The 17173-nt window shown below is 42.9% G+C and overlaps 1 protein-coding gene across 1 annotated transcript in view; it reads left to right on the top strand.

Annotated features, from left to right (window-relative positions):
• The window catches only part of ITM2B (integral membrane protein 2B), a 75914-nt gene extending 60404 nt beyond the window's left edge, over positions 1–15510 (top strand). The window contains exons 5-6 of the mRNA XM_068267733.1: positions 8026–8176; positions 12352–15510. Of these exons, the coding sequence (XP_068123834.1) occupies positions 8026–8176; positions 12352–12437 (237 nt within the window). The 3' untranslated portion in view covers positions 12438–15510. The remainder of the gene's footprint in view (positions 1–8025; positions 8177–12351) is intronic.
• The last annotated feature ends 1663 nt before the right edge of the window (positions 15511–17173 follow it).

The raw sequence follows: 17173 nt of genomic DNA, 5'->3' as shown, positions 1-17173 counted from the left end.
GCTGCAGTGAAGCATGGTGGTTGCAGCAGCATGCTGTGGGGATGATTTTAAGCGGCAGGTACTGGGGGACTAGTCAGGACAAAGGGAAAGATGACTGCAGCAATATACAGACATCTTCTGGATAAAAACCTGCTCCAGAGCACTCTTGAACTCTGACTTGGACGACAGTTCATCTCTCAGCAGGACAACGACCCTAAGTACACAGCCAAGATATCAAAGGAGTGGCTTCAGGACAACTCTTTGAATGTCCCAGCAAGAGCCCAAACTTGAATCTGAACATCTCTGGAGAGATCTTAAAATAGCTGTGCACTGACGCTTCCCATCCAACCTGATGGAGCTTCAGAGCTGCTGCAAAGAGGAATGGGCAAAACTAGCAAAGGATAGGTGTGCCAAGCTTGTGGCATAATATTCAAAAAGACTTGAGGCGCTAATTGCTGCCAAAGGTGCAACAACAAAGTATTGTGCAAAGGCTGTGGATACTTGTGTACATGTGATTTCTCAGTTTGTTTGTTTTTTTATTTTATTTTTTAATAAATTTGCCAAAACTAATTTTTAGCGCTGACATTAGGCAAGTAGAGTTCACTCAAATGCATAGCATGGGTGCACAGTAATGGAGGTGCATGATCAAGTAGGACACAAGAGGAGGAGGACCCTGCTCAAAGGCTTACAATCTAGAGGGGCTTTATGGCCCTAGTTATGACTTTATGGGCCAAAACAATGCGGCTGCCTCACCCAACATGAAGCTTTCATATGTATCTAAATTCTTGACCTTATCATAGACCAGTGTTCTCCCCAGGATCAATCAAGTGGGCGGGCCGCCCGGGTAAAATCAATTACCGCCCGGCTGGCTGCATTCCAAGCTGCCATCACCACGTGGCCAGCTATCGCGCTTGGTTACCTAGCAAAAAAAACAGCGCTGCTTCCGAATCTGCACAGAGCAGCGCTGCAGAGTAGCAAAGTAGTCGTTACCCATAGCGTAGCATGTCCGTCCCTTTCCTGCACATACCGGCTCTATTAGAGTGTACGGCGGAAGCTAGCTTTCACTCACCGCTCCTCGGCGTTCGGGGTTCCCCTGCTTGCCTGTCACCGGCTCATACCTATGATGCCCTCTAGTGGCGAGGCGCCACTGCATTGCGACATAGATGTGAGCCGGTGACAGGCAGAGCAGGGGAACCCGAACGGCGAGGAGCGGTGAGTGAAAGCTTCTTTGCCAATAGAGCCTGTATGCGCCGGAGGGGGACGGACACGGTGCTGGTAAACGACTACTTTGCTACTCTGCTCTGCCGGGGGATGTTTGAAAACTCGTGGGGATAAGGAGAGGGGGCGGGACATCTAACACATCAGCTCACTGAGCTGAGATTGTGTCAGCTTGGAGAGCCAGTGACAGGCAAAGCAGGGGAATCCGAACTGCGAGAAGCGGTGAGTGAAAGCTTCTCTGCTAATACAGCCTGTATGTGCAGGAGGGGGACGGACACGCTGCTGGTAAATGGCTACTCTGCTCTGCCCGTCTGCCGGGGGATGTTTGAAAACTCGGGGGATGAGTAGAGGGGGCGGGACATCTAACACATCAGCTCACTGAGCTGAGATTGTGTCAGCACGATTCTGCTCGGCAGTCGGCATTTGGCAGAGGGGGTCAGGGTTGCACTCGAAGTATGGCTGGGTCACTCGGGGGGTTGGGTCCAGGCTGCTATGGATCTCGTGGCTGGAGCAGCAGATGAGTCAGTGGAGCTGTGAGAAGCTACATGCACAGCTTGATGATACTGACATGCTGTCATAGCAATGTATTCAAAATAAGATGTCATCAATGCTGTGTGCATACCTGAACCACAGATATACCAATGCAGTGTTCTCCCCAGGATCAAACAGGTGGGCGGCCCTGGTAAAATCAATTACCGCCCGGCTGGCTGCGTTCCCAGCTGCCATCACCGTGTGGCCGGCTATCGCGCACGCTGCTCCCAAGTCTGCACAGCTCCGTGCACGAACTCTCGCGCTTCCCGGCGAGTTCGTGCAGTCATTGGCTCAGCGGTAGTAAGAGGAGGGACCAGCACCCGAGGCTAAGCTGACAGTCTGCAGAGGCGCGCATAGAGGCTGTCATCGTGCACGGACACTACTGTCAAGCCTGTAAGTATCCGCATTCGCCGCCACCCCCTAAGTGTGCAATGTGCCCACACCCCTACACTTTACCTGTCCGTGTGCACCGCTAGCTCCAGGCTGTGTCCATCATCCATACACATGCCCCACGTGGCTGCCAGCGTGCATATGGGCGCATGTGTAGGACATAATTAGTGCATATTTAATATTCCACACCGCCAAATTTCCCCATGCCGACCCACCCGGCAACTTTTTCATGCCACCCGGCTGGAAAAAAATCCTGGGGAGAACACTGTAGACAGTGCCACAGCTGCACTCTTCACATATAAATGATTCCCCACAGGGCTGATAACTACTTAAACACATTAAGGCTCATACACACACGTTCAACAAAAGTCTCTTTTAATGCACAATTCTCAAACAACTTTTGTTGTTGAAACAACCAAAAATAGTTGTTTGCTATTGTTCATGATTAAACAGACAGAAGGTGAGCAGACATATTGATGCAAAAAATATTTGCTAATATAGACACCCGTGTGTTATGGAAGGGGGGGCAAGGTCCTCGACCTGGTGAATAACTATAAAAAGAAGAAAAAAGGGCACCCCCCTAAAAGCAATAAGAATATTGGGCGTAGACAAATGACTGGTGCGTAAGACCAAAAAGTATATGCAAAAAGACTCACTTTATTAAGCCAATGTCCAAACAATAAAACCAATTAAAAGCAAGGCAGTACCATGCCCAGCCCAAACGCCCCTAATATAATGTAATAATTACCATAAGCCCACCAATAAGGCAATATAAGCTGCACAATAAAATTGTTTATGCAATTAGCATGTAGAGAATATTGCGTATGCCTGCTGAGGGGCAGCGATATAATAACAGCTTCCAAATAATTGGGTAATGCAAATAAAGACTGATGCTGCAATGTCACAGCTCCACAGGAGCAAACGCAATTAAAATAAACGTGCAGTTAGATAATAATAAAACAATACCTCCTGAACTAAGCATCCATAATAAGTGCAAAAAGTTGGACTACTAATAAGATATGTAAATAACAATAAGACCTCATGGAGGATGGTGATAAAAGTTTGATACAAACAATGCTTAATATAATGCAAATGCTGTGAATATCAACCAAATTGATAAAAAGTGAAAGTGTGAGATAACACGAGGAGAGGCAAAGAACAGGAGAAAAGCGGCAGGGCTTACCAAGTGGAAGAGTGTAAGTGGGACTGGGGACGGCTGCGAGGGCGCTCGTGCGCCCGTCCGACTAGTTCCGCCGAAGCTGCTGAGGGACAAACATCTGTGTGCATTAGCGCATTTTATGTGTCGAAAGACGCGGCCACGGCGTAAGCCTGACCCCGCGTGCCGTCTGATGTCAGCACGCTGAGGTATCCGTAATTTAGTACGCGTGTATGTCGATAAAATGTATGTTCGCCATCTAGTGGCTGTAATAGAGGAAACATGTGAGAACAGAAGAAATGCCGCCATCTAATGGACAAAGAAGTAATTACAAATGTAAAAGTTAAATGAGAGATCAGCAGATACAGAGAGGAAGTTTTAGAAAGAACAAGGATGGTTTAGCAAATGATTACAAATATATAAAAATACAGCCTAATCAATATTAGTGTAAAAACTATTGGAACATGGATACACCAAGAATAAATTACATCAGCAGAACTAGATATTACAAAAATTTTTCAAGAATTGGTAAATTAGGGAGGTTTTTGTCCAACTTCCATGTGAGATCTTCCCTTGTTGGTGGTCTAAGATTTTCTTTCTTAAATTAATTCATATGGATTCAGGCCTCCCATGATGATCAGTCTTACTGTGTACGTATGTTAATAAACACCTCTTTCTCGAATTCTTGGATGCTGGTACAATTCCGTCTGACTCTCAAAAATTGTCCAGTAGGAATACTGTGTCTCGTTGCTGCGGTATGATACGAAGAGTACTGTAAAAGACTATTGATGGCTGTTGCTTTACGATACAGAGTGGTCTTTAGTTGTCCATCAATGTCTTTAATTATCTTGCTGTCCAGAAAACATACTTCTTTCATTTCAGAATTTTGTTCCTCCAATAAGGACATCAGGTCCATAAAAACCGTTTTGTCCTGTTCATCAAGGCCCATTTCAATGGTTATTAGTGGGGTGTCCTGATTGTGATATAATTTTTTAAGGACTAGTTTCCTCATCATTAGTCCTTAGATTGGTAGCTCCACCAGTAGCCTTGTGTTTTTTCCCAACCTGACGTATATCATCCAATCTTCCCAAAAGATACTGTGCACTTCCTTCTACATCAGATTCAGTAAATTCACTGGAATCAGATATATATATAGTTTGTTGATGGTTCTCCATGTACTTCTTGGGGGTACCTGAGGTGTTGGTACTGGTCGTTTAGGTTTTTTAGATTTGATCGGTCTCCTAGGGAAGTTTTTACCACGCTTATTATTTTTATGTTTCCAGAGGTAGGCTTTGGCATTAGCATAATCTTGTCTATCTCTCTGTAACTTCTTTTTCTTATTTTCTATAACATCGCTCTCCAATTTTTCAATGTCTTTTTTTAAGTTGTTCTAAAAAGGGTTCTACAAGATTTCTCTGGTCATATTTGGCCAGTTGCTTTAGCAACGTTGTATTTTTGTTTTTTAGATTCATAAGTAGTTCCTTATCCAAATTGATTAACATTTTGTATAATTATACTGGCACATTTATTGAGACCTATTTCTCAGTTTTTTTTTTTTTTTTTTTTTCTTCCAACTGCCATGAGGGAAAGATTTGGACTTGCAAACCTCTGGGATAAACTCCCTCTTTGTCATAATGTTGTAAGCTCCTGATATTCCACCAAACTTTGGTATAATGTATATATGTATCCTTGATATTTCCACAAAGAGTCCTGAAATCTTCAGGCAAGGTGTTACAGTGTTCTCCCCAGGGCTAATTAAGTGGGCGGGCCGCCCGGCTGTTTTGAATTCCCGCCCACCTGCTCTCCTGCCTCACATGCTGGAAAAAAAATGGTGCTGTAAAACTGCAGCCATGAGCGCTTCACTTGCGTTCCATCTGTGGCCGTCTCAGACAATAGCGAAAGCCGCCTGCTACACAGTGCAGGAGGCTTCTCTGCCTGTGTAACCTCCGGGTACTGTGATTGGCTGGGCGGGTTTTAAGGGGCGGGACCATGCTTTGCATACTGCGGGAGTGAGCCGAGTTCCTAGTACCTCGTGGAGAGTGTCCGCTTCTCCCTAGTACAGTGTTTCTACTCTGCTCTTTGTTGGCTGCCTGTGTCTGCAATGCATTCACATGTGCAGGCAGCTCAGCTAGTGGAGGCGGCTGTCCGATACACATCTAGTGTGATAGCGTAGTGCAGGCAGGCTACTGTTGTACTGTGTGGGGAGAGGCTCTCTGTGTGGAGAAAGCCTGAAGCTGCGGGCAGATTCTCTCTCAGACCCAGCGAAACCAATGTGTTCCCTCTGTCCTGGGCTGGCTGCATGAATGTCAGCAGCCAGTCCAATCCCTTCCGAATCCACACAGCTCCGAGGCCTACTCAGAGCACAGATAACATCAGGCAGTGCACGGCATTGAGCTCTGCTGCCCCGCCCCCCTCTCCAGCTTCTCTTTAACACAAGCTGCTCTGATTTATGCCGCTCTGATGCTGGGAGAACTGCACAGGAACTCTGATCATCCTTCCACTGGTATGAGATCTATGTGTCCACTAATGAGCAGAAGCACTTTTTATCTGATATATTTTAGTCTGCAGAGCTTTTAAGCTAGGGGACCTGAGAAAACAAACAAACAATGACTGCAGTCAGCTGCAATTTAGATAAGCTGACTTGCTGGAGATGGAGGATGGTGCTGAATGCTGTCTGTGTCAGAAGTGCATATATATCTTACTTGATTTACAATTGTAAAAAGTTGGCCTAGAGCAGTAAAAAGTACAAATCTGGCTGTGGTAATTGGGAAAAGTCTGTTAAAAGTTGCCCACTGATCAAAAAAAGTAAATATGGAACACGATCCTGTGTTGAAGGTGTGTGCAGGTGGCTTGAAAGGGCAGTGTGTGTGTGTGTGGGGAGTGATTCTTGCAGAGTTCACATGCATGTTATTTCATATGGATGTTATTTGCTGCTGGGGTCCAGCGGTATTGCAGATAATTTAGTATGATACTGACTGACCCTGTACACTATCTGCAATACCCCTCGACCCCAGCAGCAAATAACATCCATATGAAAAGCAAAAATCACCCCCCCCCCCCTCCTCCTTTATGAAATGCAAAAAACACAGTTGTATGATACGTGAATTAACCGACCTAGTAAATGCAATAATCACCCCTAGTATGAAATGCAACTAGAACACCAATATTCAGTGTTATCAGGCTCTTTTAGAGGAGTGCTTCAGCCAGACAATTTTGGTAAGCACTGGGTGTCATCGTTTCTCCTCATCCTGTGTGGTAAGCAGAGTTGCACCAGCCCTGAATTCCCCTGTCGCACCCCACCCGGCTACTTTTTCATGCCACCCGGCTGGAAAAAATTTCTGGGGAGAACACTGGTGTTAGTAGGCATAACTTGTTCATTTCCAAAGACCTCACTTAGTCTCTCGCTCCAGTTTTGTTCAAAGGTATCAATGAAACTGTATGCCATTATCAGTATAAAAATTATGCTGCTCTGAGAAGAGAAAAAAGACAGTCTCAAATTAGACATGATTAAACAGACAGAAGGTGAGCAGACACATTGATGCAAAAAATATTTGCTAATATAGACACACGTGTGTTATGGAAGGGGGGGGGGGCAAGGTCCTCGACCTGGTGAATAACTATAAAAAGAATCCGACTGTTGGATTGACTTGAGTTGCGTCTTATCAGTTTGAACAATCGCAAACATATTTTTTGGCTGTTTCAACAACAAAAGTTGTTTGATAATTGTGCATTTAAAATACTTTTGTTGAGAGTGTGTATGATGCTTTAGGCAGGGAGCACACTTACTGGAATCGTGCATGGTTTGCCACATAAAACAGAGCACGACTGCAGTGGCCATTGAAGTCAATGGCTTAATATAGGAAAAGCACATAATTAGTAGTCCTTTTTTTTTTTTTTTTTTTGGGAGGGGGGGGTTGGTTGGGGATTTAAAATGGCACAGCTCTTCTGCTTGACTGCATGTTTATAATTAAATCGTTTTCTGCCAAACAAAGTGGAACAAATGTGAAACATTTTGTGCGGAAAGTGCAAAAACAAATGCACTCCTTTTGTACACCTGAGGCTATAAATACAGGTGCCTTTAGGCCACATTCACATCATGAAACGCAGATGGCTGTGCGTTTGCAATGCATACGACCGCACGCCATCTGCGTTTCTATGCGTTGCTGATCCCATTCAATGAAAGTGAATGGGTCAGCCGCACGTTTTGGTAAAAAATGCGTGCAACATGCATTCCCGGACTGCACTGGTCCAGAACGCATGCAGTGTGAACATCAGACCGTGCAGTCTATGCACTGTCTGATGTCGTTTGTGTCGGCCTCCTGCGCACGTTACCGAAATCCGGACGGCAGCGTGTGCAGTGTGAATGGGGCCTAACTATGTGAAACGATTGGAAGGAGCTGATTCTTGTGTGTTTTGCTTATTTCCTGCTTTTACCATTATTGCATTGCCTCAAACCCACTTATTTATACTCTACTCTCATACAAATATTTACATATACATAAGCTCTAACACACCTCACAATTTCTTTACTACTCCTACTACACTTTTCCAAATGTGTTTGCAAGCTTTCTCCCAATATTCCTGTGCCCAACAGGCACCAGTCTGCTAGTTTTCTTATAAAGTTAAAAGCCTAGTACAGCATTTTAATAAACCTCTGTGAGCAATTAATCATGTACATGGAAATGTCTGAATGGACTTGGCATACTAAGCCTTCCATCTCTTTCTAACACACTTCTAAACTTTTTTTTCAGGCTGGTACATACCTTCCTCAGTCTTACCTTATCCATGAGCAGATGGTGGTCACAGATCGCATTGAGAATGTAGACCAGCTGGGGGTGTTCATACGCCGACTCTGCCAGGACAAGGAGACCTACAAACTCCAACGTAGAGAGCCCATACGAGGTACCTTTCCTTAAACCTAACTAGTAGTATTGTTTGGTTCTTTATCCTCCAGAGCCTAACCTATGGGTTTTTTTCAGAGTCTGGAAAACTACGTTAGATCAGTCATTTTGCTTGAACTGCATAATTTTGTTAAAATTGCACATGCAATGAAGATAATTTAAAGCACAACTGCATTTTGCCAAAACTAAGTTCTAAAGCCTGGTGTACCAAGGCACTTATTGCTGAACGTCTTCCAGCTGCTTGTTGTCGGCAGGGCCCCTCCCATTCCCTGTTATACAAAGTTGTTTTTTGTTTTTTTGTTTCCTCGCAGCCTCCTTGAAGTTGACCAGGTAGTGAACAAGTTATTCTAAACTGGATGTGTGCAAGCTCCAAACCGCTCATGCCCAGTTCAAAAGCACTCAAACATGGCCATGGTCTCTTGGAAGGATTCCACTGACGAGCCAGGCAAATATTATAAAGCAGAGAATGAGAGGGATCCTAAAGGCTATGAGCAGCCAGAAGACTTTAAAGTGTACCTGAAGCTGGAAAAAGTGCCCCAAATTGGCACTGACCTAAGTAGAGGAAAGCCTCTGGATAATCCAGGCTTCCCCATACCCCTCCACCCTGGCTTCTGCAGTGTTGGGACCCCTGAAGCTCGTCAGTGGAGCCCCTGCTCATAGTTTGGCTATACAGTCTTGGTTGAAAATATTGTTTAGGCTTCACATATCTAGGTAATATAAGGGTCAACTAAATGCACATACATTTAAGTAGGCACTCTTGCTACAAATAAGCGATTAAGCTTAACAATATTGCTTGGTGTATGGCTGGCAGCATTACACTGTGAGCTTCCTTTTTAAAGGGGCAATATGGTTGAAAACTGTAAAATTTTAAATTGATACAGTACTTAAAGAGTAACTGTCAGGCTGCAGAAGCTAATTTAAACCTCTATTCTCCTGTGTTAAACAGTTTAGACAGAAGCCAAAAGACATTACTAAAGATAAAAATCTCTCTTACATTTAATGTGTGCTTATCACCAAAGCTAAGCTCCTAAGGAGGACGCAAGCCGCATTCCATACTGCAAAGCATTCTGGGGCCCTCCCCTCGGCTGCTAAGGAGAAGACGGGATCAAGTTTCAGCAGCTTCTAAACTCACAGCACAGATAAATCTCCGGGAAGATTACTCTGCAGGAGTCCGCTATTGTTCCTAGCCACATGGCTCATTAATATTCACTGCACACTGTGTTATTCTGTACGAGCTGTTCTGTGATCAGAAGCAGGCAGGACATGACGACACATTTGGCTTCACAAACATGGAACCTGCCATGGGCTGTCAGGAGCATCATTCTCTGCATATACTATATACAAATTCTGTGAAATCCAAACGTGGACAGTGAAATGCATATGTAATGTAAGTACAGCCAATCTTTAGCTACTGATATATGTTTATTTTCTCTGAGACCTTATACCTAACAGCTCCTCTTTAAAAATACATGTAAGTTTTACATTTTGTCTGAGTAAATGCACTATAATTTGTTTTGCTTCCTATGTAGCTATCACTAATGGCAGATATTACAATCTACCAATTCTGAACCTTTGACTTGTTTTGGACTAGCCTCTCCTCATGGGGGAATTCACAGGATCTATAATGCTGGGAATACACCATGAGATTTTTTGGCAGATTAATTTCCGATAAATTTTTCGATTGTTTTTCAGATCGATTTCTCATAGAAGTGAATGGAAATCTATTGGAAAAAACAATCAGAAAATCAATCGGAAAAACGATTGAAAATCGATTGGACAGTGAATCTGCTGAAAAATCTTGTGTATTCCCGGCATTATGCTAGGTACACACCATACAATGTTCTGTTAGATTTACCTGCCAGATATTTTTTTTTTTTTTTGTCCAACATGTCTGAAAAAATCTACCTGGCAGGTAAATCCAACTGAAAGTCTAATAGAAAATTGTATGGTTTGTACCTAGAATTGTATAGGTATTTTCCAGGGAGTGCTTTTGAAACAATTAAAAGAAACTTTGAGAATCCTCCATGAGAAGATGGACTAATACAAAACCTGATGGTGCATTTGCCGCGGGACAAGCGTAAGTATTTATATATGTGTATTTTACATTTTCCAGGTTTTTGCCAGTGTTCCTGAGGGCTCAGCCACGCTATAAGCGCTTTTCTGAGCGCTTTGTGATTAGCGCTTTTTAAAAATCCCTCCCATTCACTTTCATTTGTGGGAAAAATCGTGGCTATTGCGTATGCAAAAAAAATCACGATTTCTACCTTGATTTTAATGAAAGTGAATGGGAGCGATGTTTAACCACTTGAGGACTGTGGTGTTAACCCCCCCCCCCCCCCTTAGTGACCAGGCCATTTTTACTTAATTGGGTCACTGCAGCTTTAAGGCAAAGCTGCAGGCCCGTACAACTCAGCTCACAAGTGATTTCCCCCCCTCCTTTTCTCCCCACCAACAGAGCTCTCTGTTGGTGGGGTCTGATCGACCCCCACATTGTTTTTTTTTTTTTTTTTTATAAATATTTGTGTTTTATTTTTAAATAAACTTTACTATTTTTTGTTTTACTTTCCCTCCCTCCCTCTCCCCTGCCGGCCAATCACGCGATCGGCTGTCATAGGCTTCTGCCTATGAGAGCCGATCGCTCTCTTGTCCTCCAAGGGGACAGCCGTGGGACAGCTGATCGCAGCGCTGTACAAAGCAGTTAGACGGCGAATCCGCCGTCTACTAGTCTCCCGAGCGGCGATCGAGACTGAAGGCGGGGCGGAGCTCCGCCCCCCGAGCAGGAGATCAGCGTGCGCGCGATCTCCTGCTAGCCCTATAGAGGACAGTTCATGCCAATGGGCGTGGAGTGGTCCTGGGGCTGCCGCACTGCTCACGCCAATTGGCGTGGAGCAGTCGGCAAGTGGTTAAAAAGCTCTCAAACCGCTAATCAATCACAAGCGCTCAGAAAAGCCTATAGTGTGGGTGAGCCCTAAAGCCCAATCTACACTATACGATTCTTTGTGCGATTCTATTACGATTCTATTTACAATCCGATTAAATCCGACATGTCCGATCGGGATTCGATTAGATTTGCCATTGCAAAACAATGGAAAATCGAATCCCGATCGGACATGTCAGATTTTATCGGATCGTAAATAGAATCTTAATCGAATTGCACAAAGAATCGTATCATGTAGATAGGGCTTTAGAGGAGGTGATCCGAGGGACAACTAACCAGTATGCTGCTGCTCTACACCATGCAGCCCAGATCCTGTTTGCATTTGCTAGAGTCCAGTAGAGGAAAGGGGAACTGTTTACTTACTGCCTTTCTGGCTAGCCTGCCTAGAGCTTTGTGAATCACTGGCCTAGTTGCACAGCTAATTATGAAGTTACAAATAATCTTTTCCGGGGTCAGGCATTTTACATATACTGTACTCCCAAGTGTGCGTGGCAGTTTGTCTAGAGTTTAGGAACAGGAAAAGAAGACAAATGCAGAGCAATCAATCCACCCAAAACTGAGTACTCCAGGGCTTTGTCTGCTGACCTCCTAATTTCTCAAAAACACTTTGGAAGTAAGGGTCGGTTCACACCTGTTTCAGATCCGTATCCGTGGCTCCATTTTTTAATTTATTATTTTTTTTGCCCTGGACACTGATGTTAAAAATAGCGTCCGTCTTCACACACTTCAAGAAAACTGATCCGTGGGCTCCATTTTAGAAAACTAGAGAGTCCGGATTTTGCAGATTTTCATGGAGCCTGGATATCCGCAGAGGCAGTGAAATGCGAAAATGGATCTCCCTCTACACAGAGAACTTTGCACACAAAACCGATGCTAAAGCAGATTGCCTACTGCCTGCTTCTCCTTTCAGTGTCATATTCTTCATCCAATAGAAACACACAGGAAGGAAGGAAGGACACGTTTTTGACATGTTTAAACAGACTGGAAACGTATGCTGCAGAAGCACAACATTTTGAAAAACGGATCAGTTTTTAGAAAAACTGATACGTTTAAAACGCATTCCAATCTGCAACCTGACACGTGTGGACCGACCCTAATAGGAAATGCGTGTGTAGACTATTAGATTTTGGGTAAATGTTGTATGTCAGATATAGCAGACAAATTGGAATATATGCATGTCTATAAAAACCTTTACTTGACAAATAATTTTAAACTTTTCATTGTCTGTTTCTTTGCAGGAAGACAGAAACGAAGCACTGACGGCTGCCTTAAGATTGTTCATTTTGAAAACCGTTTTGCAGTGGAGACAGAAATTTGCCAATAAAGAGAGTCTGATGGATAACTTGTCAGCCATTTAACAACAGTATAGCCCTGCCCTTTTGTCGTGTGTAGTTATTATTTTTTAAGGAAGGGTTTTGTTATTAGTGGCCAGAACTTTGCACAACTTATTCACTTTCATCTCATTTGGGTTTTATCATCAACATTCGTTTTTCCCCCCCCCCTCTTCCTTACTTCAACTACTAAGTGTGGTATTTTCTATTTAAATATATGGAAATAGTCATTAAATAAGAAATGTTAGACAAACTTTCATTCCTGCTGATTTAGTGTAGGACTTTTTAAGACTTGGAAATGTCACTGCATTTATTATATACTACACTGTTACTTCATGATGACTTATTATACAAGCTTAACAAAATATATGCATTCATTTGCGTCAGAGAGCCTGTTAATATTGCATGTTCATACACGGAACAGATTTTTTTTGTTTTTATCCCCCATTAGAAACATATGTGAAGCTCAGGACTAAATATACAAAGTTATTCCTAGTGTAATATGAACGAAGAAGCAGTGGCACTGATGCCACTGATGAACCAGAACTCCCAGCTGCAAATGCTTATTGCAGCTGGCTGTTATTTTTTAGCTTTAGATACAAAGGGGAGGGAAGGCTAGAAATCCTTTCAGGGCTTTATTCTGATCTCAAAACCCCACTGGGTAGATTTAAGGTCACGTCCTGTCATCGTAAAACCTGGTGGATTGCTGTTAAAACTTCCCATGTATTTATGTCTGGAACTTTAGAGGAGCGCAGTAATGTTGACCCTCCTCTGGTGATTTCTTCAGTGGAATATCTACTCTGTAGGAAGATAAAAAAACAGAAATGTATCTCACAGCAATGCCCAGCTATTTACTGATGCAGCAAGCGAAGACACTGCAGTAACCTGACAGATGTTCCATCCTCTGCTCAGAAAACAAAGATGAAGTCCTTATTACAGCTGTGCAGCCAGAGGTTCCTTTCCTTGGTTTTCCACATCTTTATTGAGCCTCTAGATAATTTTTGGCCTTAGAAAAGTGCTTGAAGGAACAGCTGTTCATGCCCTGTAGCTTGTGCAATATTGAAAAGGGAGAATTTTGTATCTGTGGCAACTAAAGTTTTTTTCAGAAATTAATGAATGTGTTTTTTTTTTGTTTGTTTGTTTTTTTTAGACCTTAATGCTGCCACATTTTCCTTTTTAACCTTTTCGAACAAATCTAGATGCTTAGGAGTTTACGCTGGTAACACTAGCTTGGCTGTCAGGCATGAAATTAATAAGGCTCACTGTGGTTGACAGAATTGTGGGCGGAGACCCAGAGAAGAATTTTGGAGAATCGTGGTAGTCCTGTTAGGGCTGTATAAATCTTAAAGGGAAATGAGCTCCAATTATAAATCCTTGTTTAAAATGAACCTTTCCATAAGGGAGGCTATAAACTTACTCTGCCATTGGGGGTAACACCATTACTTAACCTACAGTGTGCTGCCCTTCTGGTACCCCACGTTTCCATTCTTGCTTCACACCGACCGCAGTTTGTATTTCTTGGCAGTGTCATCTGCACGTGCCACAATGAATGCTGGGAGAAGCAAATACAGAGAATGTGTACGCATCCACAGGCTACATCTCCCAGCATGCATTGTGACACATGCACGCCCACAACACTGCCGGGAGATAGACTGCGGTTGATGCAGCCGGTGTAAAGCAAAGATGGCGACGGGGACTAGGGGAGCAGCACCTCGTAGGTAAGTAATGATCTCCCCCCAACCCCCGCTTCTTAATGGCTGTGTCGGTTTAGAATCTCCTTTATGGGGAGATTCATTTAAGAAAAAATGTTTTAATTAGTGCTTGGTTCCCTTTAAAGGGTCACTTGGGTTACTGTAAAAAAATGAGTTTTACTCACCTGGGGCTTCCAGCAGCTCCCTGCAGCTGTATTGTGCCCACGCAGACTTCATCAGATGCTCCTGGCCCCGCCGGCAGCCACTTCCGGTTTCAGCGACAGGAGCCGACAGGCCGGGAATGCGAGTGATTCTTCGCGTTCCCGGCCACAATAGCACCCTCTGTGCTGCTATATGCTATAGCAGCATAGAGGGCGCTATTGTGGCCAGGAGCATCTGCTGGAGTCGGCGTGGGGTGATACAACTGCAGGGGGCTGCCGGAAGCCCCAGGTGAGTAAAACTCATTTTTTTTTTACAGTGACTTAATGACACAACCAAAAAGAGAAAGCGTTTAGAGATTTAAAGACAACACTTGATAATTGAGGGAAGACACATGAGCGAGTGTAAAGTCCCTTACATAAGTAAGTTGGAACACAGAAAAGATAAGCTGTGCTATTTCGGATGGCTTATTCAGCACTGACAGCTGTTTTCTGCTCTTAGCTGAGAAAGCGACAAATTGAGCCTTTTATGTAGTCAGCTCACAGAAGGTTTAAGACGTACTGCTCAGTGCAGCCTTGCAGAATGTATCTTTTTACATATAGTTTTATCTTTTTAACCCCTTGCTGTACAGAACACACATTAAAGGGAATACTTAGAACAACCTGCTTGTTGTACAGAATGGAGGCGATTTAGTTTAGAGGAGTGATTTTTCTCGCTGTAACACACAGAACTGTAATCATTCCATGATAGTATGGTGCAGTCAGTGTAATGGATGAGATCCATGAAGCTCAAACATTGCGTTTCAGCTGAAAATGACATTGTATGTAAATATCTAGGGCACTGCGTAATAGGCAAATACTATGGGAGCATCTGTGTACATATAGAAATACATGCTTTATGGAAAATATTATGGTCTTTGCATTTGCATAAAATCTGTGAAGATGCGTCTTCGTGTTGGTAAGTAACCTGACCTCCAGCTCGATTCCATTGGAAAATCTCCGCAGGTGTGCATTTCCAACTACTAAGAAAATGCATTTTTTTTTTCTGTGTTGTTTTTAAGCTTTTCTTAAATCTGTTTTTAACTCTGGTTGATGGTTTGGTATGTCCTCTTAATATTCAAACAGGAGTGTCAATAAAAGCATTAGATGGTAACAAATGTTACTAATTTGTATATAATCGTACTTGTAAAGGAATAAAACTTACACCACCTGTTTAACTGATAGTCTTGTGTTATTTTGTCTGTTTTTTGTGATGTTTGACAGGTCAGTGCACCCTGAAGTTATTTGAGTGGTTCTTCTACACTACAGTATTCTACTAGAAGTTTCCAGAAGTCAAAATATGTACACATTTTATTTTTTATGCTCCAAACTATTACTAGTGATGGCTTCAGAGGACAGTCACTGTACAACCATGCTGCTCGGCTCTGGGCTCAAGGAAGGACAATAGTGGTTGGTTAGTGGTGTAATATGACATATTAAGGACGGGTGAGAATCCCTCGCACACATTAGTGGTGTTATCATTTGCATTCCTCTCTGTAAATTAACATCCTGTCTTTACGTTTAGGATTCAGTTATTCATTTAGGAATTAAATTTCTAACTTTGGGAATCACTCCTTAAAGAGAATCTGTACTCTAATATTCTTACAATGAAAAGCATACCATTCTATTCCTTATTTTCTCCTGTGCCCCTCTGTGCTGTTTCTGCCACTCCCTGCTGCAATCCTGGTTTGTAATTAACCACTTTACCCCCGCCCGTACGAATTTCTCCGTCCATTTTTTCCATCCTTTCACCCCCAGGGACTGAGAAATCCGTACTTTCCACGCTCCCGCCGCTGCCCGCGCTCCTGCTCATAAACACGCCGCTCGCCCGGAGATCAATGAACCGGAAAATCCATTCCCGTTTGTTGATCTAAGCCCCGCAATGATCTGCTGCTTGTCCGATAAGCAGCGTGATCATTAGTTCTTCCTCCAAGCGTCCGGAAGGACACTTGGAGGTCGCATTAAACAAAAAGTTACTGTTGCCATCTTGTGGCCAAATAGTAAAACTACACCCTAAAGCATTTTCCACATACAAATTCATTACTTATACACAAAAAATTAACTCATTACCTCCCACGCTCCCTTTTTTTTTTAATTAAAAATAAAATTAAAACATTTACAATTAAAAAAAATACATAAATAGTTACCTTAGGGACTGAACTTTTTAAATTTTTATGTGAGGAGGGTACAACACTGTTACTTTATAAATTATGGGCTTGTAATTAGGGATGGACGCAAAACTGAAAAAAATGCACCTTTATTTCCAAATAAAATATTGGTGCCAAACATTGTGATAGGGACATAATTTAAACGGTTTTATAACCGGGACAAATGGGCAAATACATTTCATGGGTTTTAATTACAGTGGCATGCATTATTTAAAAACTATAATGGCCGAAAACTGAAAAATAATGCATTTTTTCCCACATTTTTCCTATTTTCCCATTAAAACATATATTTAGAATAAAATAATTCTTGGCATAATGTCCCACCTAAAGAAAGCCTAATTGGTGGTGGAAAAAACAAGATATAGTTCATTTGATTGTGATAAGTAATGATAAAGTTATAGTTGAATGAATGGAAGGAGCGCTGAAAGGTGAAAATTGCTCTGGTGCTCAAGGGGTAAAACCCCCAGTTGTGAAGTGGTTAACAGTTTTAGGCAGTTTTTACAAACAAATGGCATGGCTTCTAACCACAGTATCATAGGCTGTGAACAGCTATCTGGTGTGACTCATGCAGAGCTTGGAGGGTGTGTGTAAAGCTTCTGCCAATGACAAGCAATGCTGCACATTCCAGCCTTAGCCCGACACACGACAGAGGAAAGGAGATAAGATTTATTAC

Source organism: Hyperolius riggenbachi, chromosome 2 (assembly GCF_040937935.1).
Source record: "Hyperolius riggenbachi isolate aHypRig1 chromosome 2, aHypRig1.pri, whole genome shotgun sequence".
NCBI lineage: Eukaryota > Metazoa > Chordata > Amphibia > Anura > Hyperoliidae > Hyperolius > Hyperolius riggenbachi.
This window is presented reverse-complemented; position numbering and strand designations above follow the sequence as displayed.